The sequence below is a fragment of the Delphinapterus leucas genome, chromosome 1, assembly GCF_059928025.1.
Source record: "Delphinapterus leucas isolate spDelLeu-1000000601 "Yukka" chromosome 1, BTC_Dleu_Yukka2, whole genome shotgun sequence".
NCBI classification, from domain to species: domain Eukaryota; kingdom Metazoa; phylum Chordata; class Mammalia; order Artiodactyla; family Monodontidae; genus Delphinapterus; species Delphinapterus leucas.
Genome location: NC_143129.1, coordinates 20,926,645 through 20,941,990, shown reverse-complemented (window position 1 = coordinate 20,941,990; position 15,346 = coordinate 20,926,645). Strand labels below are relative to the sequence as shown.

At 38.5% G+C, this 15,346-nt stretch overlaps 1 protein-coding gene across 1 annotated transcript in view; it reads left to right on the top strand.

Annotated features, from left to right (window-relative positions):
- Nucleotides 1-5,345: 5,345 nt before the first annotated feature.
- The window catches only part of USH2A (usherin), a 777,251-nt gene continuing 767,250 nt past the window's right edge, over nt 5,346-15,346 (top strand). The window contains exons 1-2 of the mRNA XM_022579226.3: nt 5,346-6,468; nt 9,995-10,160. Coding sequence (XP_022434934.3) covers nt 5,984-6,468; nt 9,995-10,160 — 651 coding nt within the window. The 5' untranslated portion in view covers nt 5,346-5,983. The remainder of the gene's footprint in view (nt 6,469-9,994; nt 10,161-15,346) is intronic.

The following is a 15,346-nucleotide window of genomic DNA, read 5'->3' as shown; positions in this document are numbered from 1 at the left end:
CTAAGGTTTTCTAATGAATGTGCATAAGTGTGAACATGCTGTTTTTTAGAGTATAGGCAGCTTCAACTTTTCTAAATATGCCAAATTGTTCTTTAGAGCATTTGCATTAATTTACCCTTCCACCTGAAATATTTAGAGTTCATTTTGCTACATACCCTTCATAATAGTTGGCATTGTCCTAATATAAAATTTGTATGATCTAGCGTGTGTAAAATAAAATTTCATTGTGGTTTTAATTTGCCTCTCCGTAAATATTGATGAAGTCCAATACTTTCTGTAAGTTTATTGGTCCCTCCTGTTTACTGTTCTCTGAAATCCTCGTTTATATCATCTGTCTTTTTAAAAAGAATTGGAATATTCGTCTTTTGATTCACAGAAATTATTTAAGCATTCTCTGTGTTCATTCTTTTCCCATCACATGTGTGACATGTCTCTAATGTTGTGGCTTAGGTTTTCTTGGGTTTTCCCTTTATGGGGACATTTGATGAACAGAAGTTCTTGATTTTAATGTAGTCCCATTTATTTATCTTTTATGTTTTGCACTTGTGTCCAGTTTAAGAAATATTTTCCCATCTTAAGGTGGTTAAAGCATCTTCTTTAATTTCAAAAGATTTTCAAGTTTTGTTTCTAAACATTTAGGTCTCAATCTATCTCGAAGTAACTTTCGTTTATAGTGAGAAGTAGGGATCCAATTTCATTTTATTTTCCAGTAAGTGGAATTGATTTTCCTTGTAAAATTTACTAACTAGTTCATCCTTTTTTTAGTGATATGCAGGGACAAATATAAGTCTATATATGTGTGAGTCTTTCCGTGTGGTTCTTGATGTTTCTATCGGATTTTTTTCCCCATCTCTGCGTTAATGTTGCACACTCCTAGTTTATATGGCCCTATATACATCTTGGTATCTGTTAGCAAAGTCCCTCATCTTCTATGTTTGCGGTGCCTTGGATACTGTCAGCTGTTTGCTCTTTTTTATGTGTTTTAAAATAGGTTTGTCAAGTTCCATGAGTAACTCTGCTGTGCTTTTCATAGGAATTGCATTGGATTAATAGACAACTATATGAAAACTTCATCCTCGTGATAGTCGTTGAATCCAAGAACATAATTTCTCTCTCTGTTTTTGGTCTCTTAAATGTTATTCAGTAAAACTTGATTTTTTTCATAGTAGTAATGCAGTTTTTAGATTTGTTCTTAAGTACCTTATAATATGAATAGCATCTTTTAGTTATATTTTCTAATTTGTTTATTTCATCCTCTATCTGGCACAGAGACGTGCAGTTGATTTTTGTTTATTGATCTTTGCATCACTCGTATTAAACTAAATTATTCTGCAGTAATAAAGAACTCCAAGATTTCAAAAAATTCCTTTAAACAATAAAAGTTTATTTTTCACACATGCTATGTGTCCAGTAGGGCCGGCAAGCAGACTCTGATCTATGTCTTCCCAGCCAGGGCAAGAGGCTGACAGAGCAGGCACCATCTGGACGTGGCAGAGTGAGCACAGGAAATTGCACACTGGTCCTTGTAGCTTTCCCCTGGCAGTGGCTCATATTTCATTGGCTAAAGCAAGTCACGTGGCCACCTCTAACTTGACAAGGGGTCAAGTAGTATGTGCCTAGAAAAAAGAGCCCCAAATTGATGAGCAGCATTCATCATATGTACGTCTTCTCTCCAGAATCTAGGTCAAATATTTGTCTTTAGATTTTGTTATTTAGAGAAATGTATGACATTTGATAATCATTTTCAGTACTTATGCTTTGGTTTATCTTTTCCTTATTTTCACGCACTGGCTAGTAAAATGTTGATTAGAAGCTGTGATGGTAGGTGTTCTTGCACTACTCCTGATTTTAACAAAAGTGCTATTTATCCTGATTATTATTATTATTTATGATGTTGCCTTTGTAAACCGTCAAGTTATAGAAGCTTTCTTCTTTAGTTTGTTAAGGATTTTGGTCCTAAAATCTCACAAGAATTTTTACTATTTTTATGGTGAATTAATATATTTTTAAAATTCAGACCAATTTTGCAATTCTGGAATAAAGCCAACTTAAAAGATTTAAGCTTCTTATATACTTCTCAATTCAGTTTGCTTATGTTTTATTCAGAATTTTTTTTTTGCAGTATGTATATGAGCATGATTGGTCTTTAATTTTCCCTTATCATATTCTCTCTCTCCCTCTCTCTCTCTTGCTCACGCTCTCTCTCTCTCTCTCTCTCTCACACACACACACACACGCACACGCTCTGTCTCTCTCTCTCTCTTTTGGTTATACTGCCTCAAAAAAGAAGGGAAATATTCTCTTATTCGATTTGCAAGAATGTTTGTAAAAATTGGAATTACAGTTTTCCCAGATGGGTGGTATAACTGATTTGCACAACTCTCCAGGCCCACCGTTTTCCTTGTGGGAAGACATTTAACCTCAGACTATAACAGATAGAACTATTCATCTTAAATTTTTAAAAATTTACTACTCTTTTTTTTTATAGAGGTATAATTTGCACAAAGCGGACAAACCTTAAGTGTAAAGCTTGAGGAACTTTTAAAAATGTATCCACCTGTGTAACCACCACCCATATCAAGATAATGTCCAGCACTCCTGCTGGCTTCTTTGAACACTTTCCAGTCTCTTCCTCTGTCTTAAAGAGAGCACTATTCTGACTTCTGTCACCACAGATTAGCTTTGCCTTTGCACTTCATATAAATGGAATCATACACTATGTTCTTGGGGGCGTCTGCCTTATTTCACTGACGACCACGTCTGTGAGATTTATCCACGTTGTTGCTTGTAATGGTAGTTCACTTTTCTTTCATTGTGCTTTCTCCTTCCAGTCTATGCATGTACCACGATTTCTTTATCTGTTCTGCAGCTGATGGACATCTGGATTGTTTCCATCTCTCTCTCTTCTTGAATCAGTCTAAGTTGGAAATATTTTAAGCAACTTTTCCAATTTGCCTAAGAACTCAAGTTTAATTCTCATAAAATTGTCTACTTTTTCTTGTATTTGTAATCACATTGCCTCTGTAGTTTATGCCTCTATTTTCACATCTAATAGTACTTATTGTACATTCACTGTTTTTCTAGATCATTTATGCCAGAGGTTAGTCAATTTTAATAGTAAATTAAGGGATGTTAAAAACCCAAGGATATCCCTTGATTTTGTCCATCAATAGGAGCTAAGCCTCAAGGACTTGAAACACTAAGCTTATTATAGTAACGTTTTCCACAATAATGAGTATGAACTTACTTACAGTTGTCTAACTAAAAGACCATTTTTTGGACTTTTTCAGAGGAAGGAAATTCTGATTCAATGATGTCTTTACCACTAGAAGAAGAAATTGCTAGCAATTCTCAACTGTTCTTTGAAGAACTGAGTCAACTTCACAGCCTTTGAATCTGGGCTTGGCCATGTGACTTGCTCTGGTCAATGGGAACATTAGCAAATATGATATAAGCAGATGCCTGAATAATACTTTTACATTAGGCTGTCCCGTCTTATGTTGCTTGGAATTTTCCTGCTCTCACCAGAATGAGCTTGGGTTAGACTCCCATGAGTGTCAAGCCAACTGCTAGATGAGAGAGTGAGGCCAAATCAGACCATCCAGCCCCAGCCAAGCTGGTCTAGAACAGAACTACCCAGTGAATCCACGAAAATATATGAGAAAAATAGTAGCACATAGTTACTTGTATTGAACTAAACTTTCCTCCTGTACACTTACTTTTTTTTTCCTTTATGCATTTCTCAGGCACTTCTAGTGGTGGTAGAACTGTTGGTGCCCACATCATTTACCAGATATATCTTCAGGATTGATAGTACGGAATTGCAAAAGTTGAGGGCCATGTCAATCCATTGTCTGCCCTTGCAAATTACAGGCAGCATTTCTGGTTGTGGAGCAGAGTTGCTAATCTTAGATCGTCTCCTTTGAGTCATGACTTCCTACTACAAAGCAGGAGTTGTTATGTGGAGATGATTTTTTATCCCCAGAATGGTGACCCAAAAGATATACTGAAGCACCACAATTAAAAATTAAAGTTAATCTTTGGATTCCTAAGGCATAAAGAGGAGCCAGACATTCAATAACACATTGGAAGACCAATATTGGTTACATGTTTTGTAGAGGTGTGAGTAATCCATTTGTCTACTTCACTGTGTTCTATGTACCTATTTCCAAACATATTTCCCCAGATTTTCCTTACATATTAGCTGGTTTTACATTAAACTTTGCTTTTAAATAAAAATTGCCCTTGCAAGATTATAATAATCAACTAGTAGAGAGAATAGGATAATTTGACAAAAGACGAAGATTTCCTCTGGAAGCACCTAGTTCTGATTGGTAAGGTTGATACTTAAAAGTTATGGCCAGGTCTCTCTTGGAAGAGAAATGAAAGGAAATTTGAGTGAAGACATTCTGGAGTTGTCTCTGCCTGCCTTACTAACAAGAAATGCCATACAGACATTTCTGTCACTTCTAAACATTTCTCTAAATATGATAACTTATAGAAAAAGCCCAACTGGCTAGCTGTTTCCCAAATGAATTTTCCATTTATAAGACAGTGGAGGGATAGAAGTATCACTTGCTTTAGAATGTTTCTCCTATAGGATGAGACGTCCCAGACGGTTGAAGAGAGTTTTGGATGTAATAAAACTACATAGAATTGACATCAAACATGCATTCGTAAATACACACATATTCATATCCAGTCAAGCAGCTAAGAAGTCAGCGGTCCTTTTGCTTCTGTGAGATCATTTTGATGACATGATTAAATGGATTGAGGTGCATGAAAGCCAGGGAAAGGGAGGGGCAAAAGAAGGGATTAGAGGATAAGGTGCACTGCTACTTTAAAATTATGCATGCCTGGCCCCGTGCTGGTCCCTCCCACTGCTTGAGGCACCTGCTGGAGGCTCGAGGAGCTCAGTTCCAGGCGGGCCAGCCAGCAGACTGCACTCTGAGTTTCAGGTAACCAAGCGTTCGCTGCGCAGAATCCCTGACTTGGGCACCCAAGTCTTCCATGCGGCCGTCCTGCTGCTGTGGCCTATTTGCTGAGACTTTCCGGAGGTTACCGCAGCGTTGCCAGGCAACCAGGGACAGCGGTCCTGTGAAGAGCCATTTGTCACACTGAGGGGCCTGGTTGAAATGCTATAAAGAAATGGTAACTCAGCTTATTTATCAATACAATTACTTACACAGTATCAGGGGTCCATATGTAACCTACACATAGTCATATGAGGAAACACACGAACGTTTGCTAAATACTGAGGCGTGGGACAGACAGATGGTGTTGGGTTTTCTAATCAGCTTTACCGTGAGCTTAAAGTTGCCGCACATGCTGCGATGGGGGGGGGGGGGGAGGCCCAAAGTGCTTTGCCAGCTTTATTCGGGACATCTGCAAGTTAGCTCTGCGTTAACAACGTCCCGTGCGTGTGTGAAGGAAACCTATATAGTTCTTAACCTTGTGAAGGAGAGTGGCTAGTGCTAATTCCCTGGGGTGGAGTAGCAATCTGAAATTACCGTGTGGGGAAATATATTAATAAAAGTATGTGCACATACGTATACGTCCAACTGCTTGTCCTGTGGGCTTTTCGAGTGCTTGACTTGCCCGATGAAGAGCGTTACCAAAAGAATGAGTGTTTTACTCTAGAGAGTGTATTTCAAAATATTTTTAAGAAGTTTAATAACGTTTCCTGGGGACTCGGAATTCCCCTGCTTAGAATGCACCGAAAGTTTTAAAGATGTAACAGTAACAGCTCTTCCTTGACTCTCTGCTTTTGATTCCCAGACACCAGCTGCTACTCATGTCTTCGCCATCACTAAGGAGGCCTCCGGTGTTACCCCAGTGTGAAAAGCCGTCTGCGGTTTGCCGAAAATGGATTTATCTCAATGTTATTTAAAGCACGCCGTGTTAAAGAGTCGCTGGCCAGCGCCGACGGCCTGATTATTTATTTAGGAACACTTAATTGGAAGGAGAATGCTTTTGTGTAAACATGAATTGCCTGGCACTTTCTTTGGGCTTCGGCTTCTTGTTTCCCACCCCTAAAACATGGCTCTTTACTTATTTTGCTTCCATATCGTGGGCTGACTCGCAGGGCCTTTTCCCAAGGCTGGAGAACGTGGCAGCTTTCAAGAAGGTTTCGGTGGTGCCAACCCAAGCGACGTGTGGACTCCCAGCCCGAAACACCTTCTGTCAGAGCTCTGCCGCAGCTGAAGGCCTTCGGGTCTGTCCCCAGCGGTTCTGCATTCAGGATTGTCCTTACCGATCGTCACCCCCCACCTACACTGACCTCTTCTCAGCAGGCCTCAGGGGCTGCATCACTGTAGACCAGCGTGATCTGAGTCCCGATGCCCACGGCCCTTCTGCAAGTTTCATTTTTGGAAATCACCAGAGTTGCTTTGCCTCTCCTCCTGCTGCCAGGTTGGCGGCGTCATTTACTCTAGCTGTGTGGTTGAAACCCGAGCAAGAAGGTGTAATGTAAGTAGCAGAGGGAGTGTAAGCTTTCCTAGGGTCCTGCAAAATCAGTAAGAGTCAAGGGTATTGCAACTTGAATTCCAACCTAGAAATGAAGGCACTTTGGAATTGATGCAACTGAAGACCTACTCCTATATTAGGCTCTCCTGGTCAACTTTATATTCCAAATAATTTTTCCTAAATTCGAAGTATTTTTCTCCTTTCCATGGATGAAGTAAACCCTCAAAGAAGAGTGTGTTAAAATAATTTCATGGCAGGCAGACATATTTACACCTGGCTCTTTGTGGTTTTTTTTTTTTTTTTCCAGCAGTTTAGCTAAACTTTTGGTCTTAGTTTTCAGAGGCTCAACCAGGCTCAGTGTGAGTTTTAAGTCATGGGGACTAGTAATACAAATAATGGATATTTTCAAAGTTTTGGTCCAGGTTTGTATAAACAACTTGCCCTTACTAGAGTATACAATTTTCATTAGGCATGTAGTTCTCTGAGGGCTTAGGACTGTGTTGTCTGCATCCTTATTTTCCCAGGAAGAGATGTTTGTTTAACTCATCTTGGAAGATGCTCAATAATGAGTTGAATAAATGAATGACACTCTATCTCTGAAAAGAGGTCGCTTTTGGCCCTTCGCTTCCTGGCGTTTTCATCTGTTAGGAAATATACAGAAAAGCATAAAAGATTCTCAAAAGCATTCATGCCATTAATCCCAGTAGAAATGCCTTCAGTGAGTTCGGAGGGGGGCTTCCTTAACATTTTTGGTTATTTTCTGTAATCACCTGATTTTCATTCTGTAATAATTTTGAAGCTGGTATCTAATGTTTCCCCTAAGTGTTTAGAAACAATCTGGAAACTGGAACGAGTAGGACAGTTTTGAAGCATGTTTTGCTCATCTTTCGTCTTCCTGTAGGGCTTTTGCCTCTTCTCCTTGTGAAGTTTTCTTTGTATGAGGATGTTGGCCAAATATCTAAAAACTCATGAAACAAACCAGAAGAGTCTTATAATTTCATAAGCAAATATAACTTAAATATCTTTGGTGTTTAGTTTTAATGTGCCAAGTGAAAGTTGGCATATTTTCATTTTGTTTTATTTGGAGTGAAAATCGTCACAAACCGTTACCCCTATTTCTGTAGGGGTAAGAAAAGAAAAACCTGTTTTCTTACTGTTTGAAATGTCAGTAAATCCAACCTACTTAGTTTATGTAACTAACGTGCAAAGAGTTTTAAAAAATTGTCTCTTGACAAATATGGCTAGGATGAAATATTTTTTCCAAGCTTTTTACAAGGGATATGTCTCTACCAAATTCATCTTCCATTGGTATCATTTTGTATAAATAAGACAGAGGAGTATTTATAGAGGCAGTAGCACATGGTATATGGTTTTGAGAGTTCCATGCATCAAGGTCGTTTCCATTCTCAAAACTGAAATACCTGTGGGAATTGGGGAAATTTCAGGGTGTTTGTACTAGATAAGTAAAACAAACAAAACATGGATTATCCAATTATTGTTTATTCAGGAGCAAAATAAATCCAGTTCCTAAATATTTTGCTACCTGCCTTCCTCTCACATTCATTATCTACCCAAGCTAGTATGTTTACAAGCAAACAAAATAGCAAGGAAGATAATCAATAACATATTAAGAAATGCATTTTCAGTAAGCTTGGGGAAATAAGCCTGCATGTGGCAAATACATCCTTGAGTAATGGTCAAATTCTAACTTGTAGATTTAACTCAAGAGAGATGAACAGAGGCAAACTCTTCTTAGATTGTTTAAGACCTAGAGACAGGGAATAGAGAGAAATTCTTTCATTCCAGTGACTTAGAAATATTCACCTACCAAAGGGTTAAAAAAAAATCACAATAGAATTTCCATAGGGTTAAAAACAATCACAATAGAATTTCCATAAAATTGTATTTGCACTTTATATAAAATCTGTATGTCAACTAAACCTACTTGCCTTATATAAAATATATATATTTGGCCTCATAACTTTATCACCAAATATATGTACAGATAGAGTAAAAAAGTGACAGTGAAATAGTGACTGGTAAGTGTTCTCCGGTCATATTACCTCTCAATTCTCAAAAAGAATAAATGCAAGTGAGAAGGAATGATTTGTGAAAAAATGTGCCCTTTAAGGAAAGTTTTAAAAACACTTTTAGCAAGAATTCTTGGTTTGCCCAATCTTACCTTTGCCTCTTCGATTCTTCCTACTCAGATCACTGACTCATTTTTTTGAGGCTCTACTATAAACCAGGCTATGGTGCTATTGTCAGAAAACTCATGATCGAATGGGAAGACGGATGGATGGGTGTTGTTACCAAGGCAGCACGATAAGTGAGCTCAAGGGAAGGCCCCTTACGAACCTTGAGCAGGGAGGATTCTAGGATCAGGCATTATCCTGGAGATGCTGAGTGGGAGGCAACCAGGTGAAGAAAGGAACCCAGACTCCTCTAGGACTTGATAAAATTCTCCTCCCTGGGATGTACCGTCTTCTTGAGTTCTTGTCTGTGAGATGCAGGCTGATGAGCATATTTAATAGCTAGTTATTTGGGGGGGATGTTGATGGCTACTGTCCATGATATTTCTCTTTAAACAGCAGATTTGGAGGAGTAATCTACTCAGGGGGCTCTTCTCTCATCTGCTGAAAAGTTGAGTTGCTAGGTTGAAATGTAATAGGAAAGGGTTGCTTAAGTTCATATCTGTTTCTGCTCGGTGGGTGCAGAGTGGCTAGGCACATGCAATGATATAATTAGTATAAAATAAAATATATTAAACATAAATCAATAGAGAAATTAGAAGACATAAAAAATAAAAATGTCTATTTAAAGGGATGGGAAAAGAGTGCCGTTGTGATCAGAATAGAAGTGATTTAAAAAACAATAATTTGATAAGTGGCCCTACACAGACCTAACATTTTTTCTGAAAATTCTTCTATTTTATCAAAATATTTCACTGTACTCTTAGAAGTTTGGATGACCTTTCCTCCAGGATCGTTACCATGATCTCAGTGCCTCAGTTGGGCCGTGTGGTCATGGCGAGCTACAGACACTGGCTTTGGCTTCTGGCTCATTGATGATGAGCGAAGTAAAGACTATAGTTGTCCATGCTCCATTTCATCATGAGAATTAAATAGAGCGATTCTGACCTCAGGGTTAGTGGTTTAGAGCCTTCTATGGACACTAACCTCTCTTTACATTAAAAAAAAAAAAAAGAAAAGAAAAAAGATTTGTGCTGGTGACTCAATACCCAAGCCGGATGTGGTGTAGCGCACCGCTTCCTATAAAAGAAACAGCAGAGGAACTAATGGGCCCACAGGCCACATGTTGGATGATTCGACCACTTTAGCTCCCATCATGCATCTCCAATAAAGGGAGTGGAGGTTCTGGGGGAATACATTGTAAATAAGAATTCTATTTTTTATTGAAATAAAAGGGCTTCTTAATTGAGAGAAAGCTTGCCCTGAATTTGAGAACGTTCAGGTACTTATTCATGGGTTGGAGGCTGACCTTTTCTCTTTTCTGGTTGCTTCCCAAGGTGTGTTATAGAGAAGACAGCGGATGGGCAGATTGCGTTCAAACTTACAGTATCTGAGAAAGAGACCCTGTTTTATTACCGCACAGTAAATGGTTTGCAGCCTCCAATAAAAGTAATGACACTGGGGAGAATTCTTGTGAAGAAATGGATTCATCTCAGTGTACAGGTGAGTAAAATAAAAAAATATTTAACATTTGTTTAAACACAGGGATCCATCTTCCTTTCTTTCCTTTAAATGGCATCTTCCCATCAGATTTGAAGCACTACCTTTTAGATTTCAACTATGTGTAAATGACAACTAAAGGAAAACAATATTTAAATGACCTAATGGTGTATCTCTTGATATACCAGAATTTCCCCCTCAGAATTACTGTGAAAATGCCCACAGAAGGTTAGGACGATCCCATTTGGAGTAATATCCTCAGCAAGTGTTTGTTTTATTTGCTTGGTGTATTTTATTTCGTTCAGAAATGCGGAAAGGCTCTTCTGCAGCCTAGTTCTAACCTTACTAGTCTTGGCAGTATTAAGACCCCTGCCTGGTTTTTACAGCGGTTTTTGGTGGACAGCGTCTGATGATATGAATACAATTCGGCTGTTGTGTTAAAATGTTGACCTCAGGACTAATGAACTTCACGCATCAGACACTCAAAAGGTGTTATCACTTCAGTTGTCAACCACAGTTTGTATTCGCCTTAGGAGCTGCTAAAGACTGAGATAACTGTGAGATGGTTGGTATTTTATGGTTGTCAGGAATGGAGACAGTTCACTCTTTGGTTTCTTTAGGGCTCTGGAATGATCCAGTGCAGCTTAAGTCACCCTTGCCTTTTATACCAGAGGTACTGTGTACTATAGTTCTCAGTACATGCTCTCATAGGTGTGCTCAAATGTGGTCCACGCAAACCCCATTTGCCCTAGAGGACATTTGTACCCTCATGCACTTTATGAAAATAATCTTTGATTTCTCACATTTTTTCCCTCACCCTGAAGCAGGTAGACTTCCTTATGTTACTTACCAGGGTTCTTGGCCTCCTTAATCAATAGAAATTGATAAGAGGCCAGACAAGAGATTCAGGCAAGGCTTTACTGGGGCCCCTGCTGCAGCAGCGGGGAGCAAAAGCAAGTAACAGATTCCCTGGCTCGCTCCCTGAAGGGGGTGGAGCTGATTCCTTATATGGGGTAGGGTAGGGGTGTGTCCAGGGGTTGGGCCAGAGTGGTGGCTTAGGTGTTCTGCCCACCCCTTTGGCGGTGCTGTGTGCCGGGGGCATGTGCGGTACCCTGCTTTTGCTCTGGTTCTTCAGAAGTGGCAGTTGTTTTTTTTTTTTGTCTTTTTGTATCTTGTCCATAATTTGCCCCAACTGGACATGCATGCAGTTATTTTTAGTCCCTTATAGTTTCTTTCTTTATATTTTGTTGCTCCAGGAAACATTTGTCCAGGTGTAAACACTGCAGCAGAGGGTCCCAGGTTCCAGCCTATCTCACTTAGAAGGTCTTGAAAATTGTTACTTGGATTTTAAAGTCTCTTTCAGCATAGCTACCGTTATTGAGGACGTAAATACACTTGAAACATACCTTTGTTTGGCCTGGTAGTATGAAATTCTGCCATGTATGTGCACTGCAATGCATTAAAAGGCTCAGGAAGAACGTTTACAGTAGAGATGCAGAGAATTAGCAATGATTGACTTCCACAGGACGGTACTGACACAGTGACATTCAGTCACCATGTTAGACTTACCTACTCTGCTTTTCTTTTTTTTTTACATCTTTATTGGAGTATAATTGCTTTACAATGGGGTGTTAGTTTCTGCTTTATAACAAAGTGAATCAGTTATACATATGCGTATGTTCCCATATCTCTTCCCTCTTGCTTCTCACTCCCTCCCTCCCTCCCTCCCTATCCCACCCTCCCTCCCTATCCCACCCCTCCAGGCGGTCACAAGGCGCCGAGCTGATCTCCCTGTGCTATGCGGCTGCTTCCCACTAGCTATCTACCTTACGTTTGGTAGTGTATATATGTCCATGCCTCACTCTTGCTTTCTCACAGCTTACCCTTCCCCCTCCCCACTCTGCTCTTCATTAGGTTATGAGTTTAGAAAATTTGGTTGTCAGGACGCAGAGGTTTCCATGCCACCAGGGTTGAAAGGACCTACAAAAAGATAGGTCACGTCTGACATCTATAGCATATGATGGATTCAGTGTGTCATGCTTGCCTCTCATTTGTTCAGTAGTTAGCAGATAGGGGACTAATTTGCTCTATATCTTGTCCATTCCACCCACTGACCAGACCAACAGAATTGTGTTATGACGTTTCCATATAAAAAATGGAAATAGAAACCACTGCAGAGGGGCTTCCCTGGAGGTCCAATGGTTAAGACTCTGCGCTTCCACTGCAGGGGACGCAGGTTTGAGCCCTTGTTGGGGAACTAAGATCCCGCGTGCCGCCATGTGGCCAAAAAAAACCACAAAAAAACACTGAAGACTGAAGAAATGGAATCTTGAAACGTTGTTGAATAGCTATATTTGTCGCATATTTTTATATCAACGCTGATGAAAAAAATGCTTTTTACTTGCCTTTATTTTGCCTTATCCGTGAAAATGTGCCATGTTTTGGCAGGCAGTAGTACATTAAAAGCTTTACAAAGAAAGTTTAAAATTCCAAATGTGAAGAGGTAACCATGACTGAATTACTCCCCTGGGAGTCACATGCTCTTAGCGTGCCTATTGGAATCAGCATTATCATTTCAATACATGTCAAATGTGAGTCACTTCCTAGTCTAGGCAAAATTTCTTTATAAATCTTTAAATCTTCCCCTTCTTTCAAGAAACGGTTAAAGTACTTATGATTTAATGAGACTGCTTTATTTCATAACCGACTATCAAGAGAAAATTTGTCCTATCCAATTTGTGGTCTTCTTTTACTTATTTACTTTTACATAAGTTCCCCCCCGCCATTCTACATTTTACGTTAAAACTACAGAATGAAACAGTCCTAAATCATTAGAAAAGCCGTGCAGATCGCTTATTTATTCGTCTGGCATTTATTGATAGATTTGGGGGTACCCAGCATTATGGAGACCTGAATTCATTCAAATAAAAATTAAAGAGCAATTATTTAAATTGGAGTTCTGCGTAGGGTTCCTTTAAACTGGAAACAAGTCTGAATACATTTGAGATATTACAATATTTATAATAACTCATAGATGTTTAATAAAGAATGTGCTCATTCCTTGGAAGTTAATACAAAAAGCAGTGGGAAGGATAAGAGATGAGGTGTAGAGAAATCTGACTCAAGTAATGCTACTCAGTAGTTTTAACAAATACACTTGACTCAGTTTTCTTACTTATGTATAAGAGGATAGGACTAGATGAACAAAACCAGACTTCCTGGAATTCTACGTTAAGAAGTAAGTGACTTTGAAAGTATGGAAAGCTTCTAAGTTGTGTAGGGTTGTCTAGACAGAGATGGTAACTGACAGCTTTGTCCTCAAATGACGATCGGGTTTGTGCTTTTTTCTGCTTCCCCCTGCTATCTGGTATTTACACAAACATGTTTTTGGTAGATTTCATAGCCAAGATATGGACAAATGCAGCTTGTAACTCTCACTGTTTAACTGCAAAGAACATATTTTAATATGAAATGTAACTTATTCTCTGTTGCCTTATAATATAGTGCATCCAGATTCTGTTTGATTTTGAGGTTAGGGACTTAATAATGCTGGGCATAGGCTAGAACACACACTTGATAATCTGGCTTAGTCAAGTTTAAAATTGCAAGTCTGTAGTGTATGCATATATTTTTACTCATCCTCCAATATGGCCACAAATCAATGAATTTACATGGTATGTGTGTGTGTGTATATAAAAATAAAACATCTTTACTCATGGAGTTGGCTCAGAATTTAACTTAGAAAGTCACAGTGACATAAAATTAATTAACCGATCTGACCTTACACCTTACCTCAGACAGTTCACTCAGTATCAGCTTTCCATCAGTAAAATCAGAATTCTAATTTACCAAATCCAGAAAAAGAAATGAGTTTTAAATAATTAACTCCCTGGGCAAAAAAAAAAAGATGCTAGGAAGAGCCAGACATACCAAATGTTGGAGGTCTAGTTTCCTAAACAAAAAATGCCTGATGTTACAGTAATGGATCTAACAGCTTTTATTCAAGAACTAGCATTTCGAAGCTTCAACCTGTTGGAAAATGATTAGTTTTTAAATTAATATTCATTCAGGGACTTGAACCTGACATGATTGCCAATTTAAATTTCACTTTGGAGTTTAATATATTGGCTATTTCAAATTATATCAAGCTGAAATTCGTTATGTCATATATTTTGTACTAAAACTGGAAAAAAATCAATTCAGACTTTTTATTATCGAGTGGGGAACACTGATAACATTAGCAGATTTTTTTTAAAGCTTAGTTTTCTTATTGAATCAGCACATGTTATAGTTATTTTAAGAGACCTCTTCGGATTTTCTTTTTTTAAAAAAAAGTTTTGAAAATATGTAAAAGGATTTTACTTCAGCAGTTTGTTAGGGCTTGTGGGTAGTACAACTTGGAAGTATATTGACATTTAGTTGCACATCATTTAAAAGTAAAACCTCAGAGTTTTATGAAACTCTGAAAACTGTTTTCCCTTAAGTAGTTCTACACATTTTATAGGACAAATGGCATCAAAGAATCATTAGTATAGTAACCCATTAGTAATTATGCTAAAATGCAGTCAAATAATTATGTACTATAATTAGAAGCTGATGAAATACTGCAAGTATGGACGCAAGAAATAGTTTAGCAGTGGGGTTTTTCACATCATCTATGCTCTTTTGAGGGCTCCTCGATACACTGACAAGTCAAGAGCCACAGATGGTCCTAGCTACAATAAAGTGAAAAAGAGCAGTTCTAATCTGATACAGTGAAGGAAAAAAATGCATGGGTAAATAAAGTTTTAGGGATCAACAGACGAAGAATAGGAGTTTCATAATCATAGTTTGTTCATGAAAAATGTTCTTTGATTTATGTATTCAATCTGAAAAAGGGAAACTATTGATGGTTCTGGAGAAAAAGAAAATGCAATTTAACCAACATTTGTTAGAATAGATAAACCAACTCTCTCAATGAATCTCTGGAGTGTATGCCCATGTGCACACTTTATAAAGGTATTGCCTTGTCTCTGTTGATTGAGGGAACATAAAACGTCCTTGCAGCCTTATGGAAGCTTCCTCATTCATTTCAGGAAGCTCTGTGAACTGGGATTCTCCTGGGGGCACCACCTCGACTCCCACCACAAGAGAATCTCAATCCATGTCGTTCCTTTCATAATTTTCATTGCTTTAAACTGTAACTATTT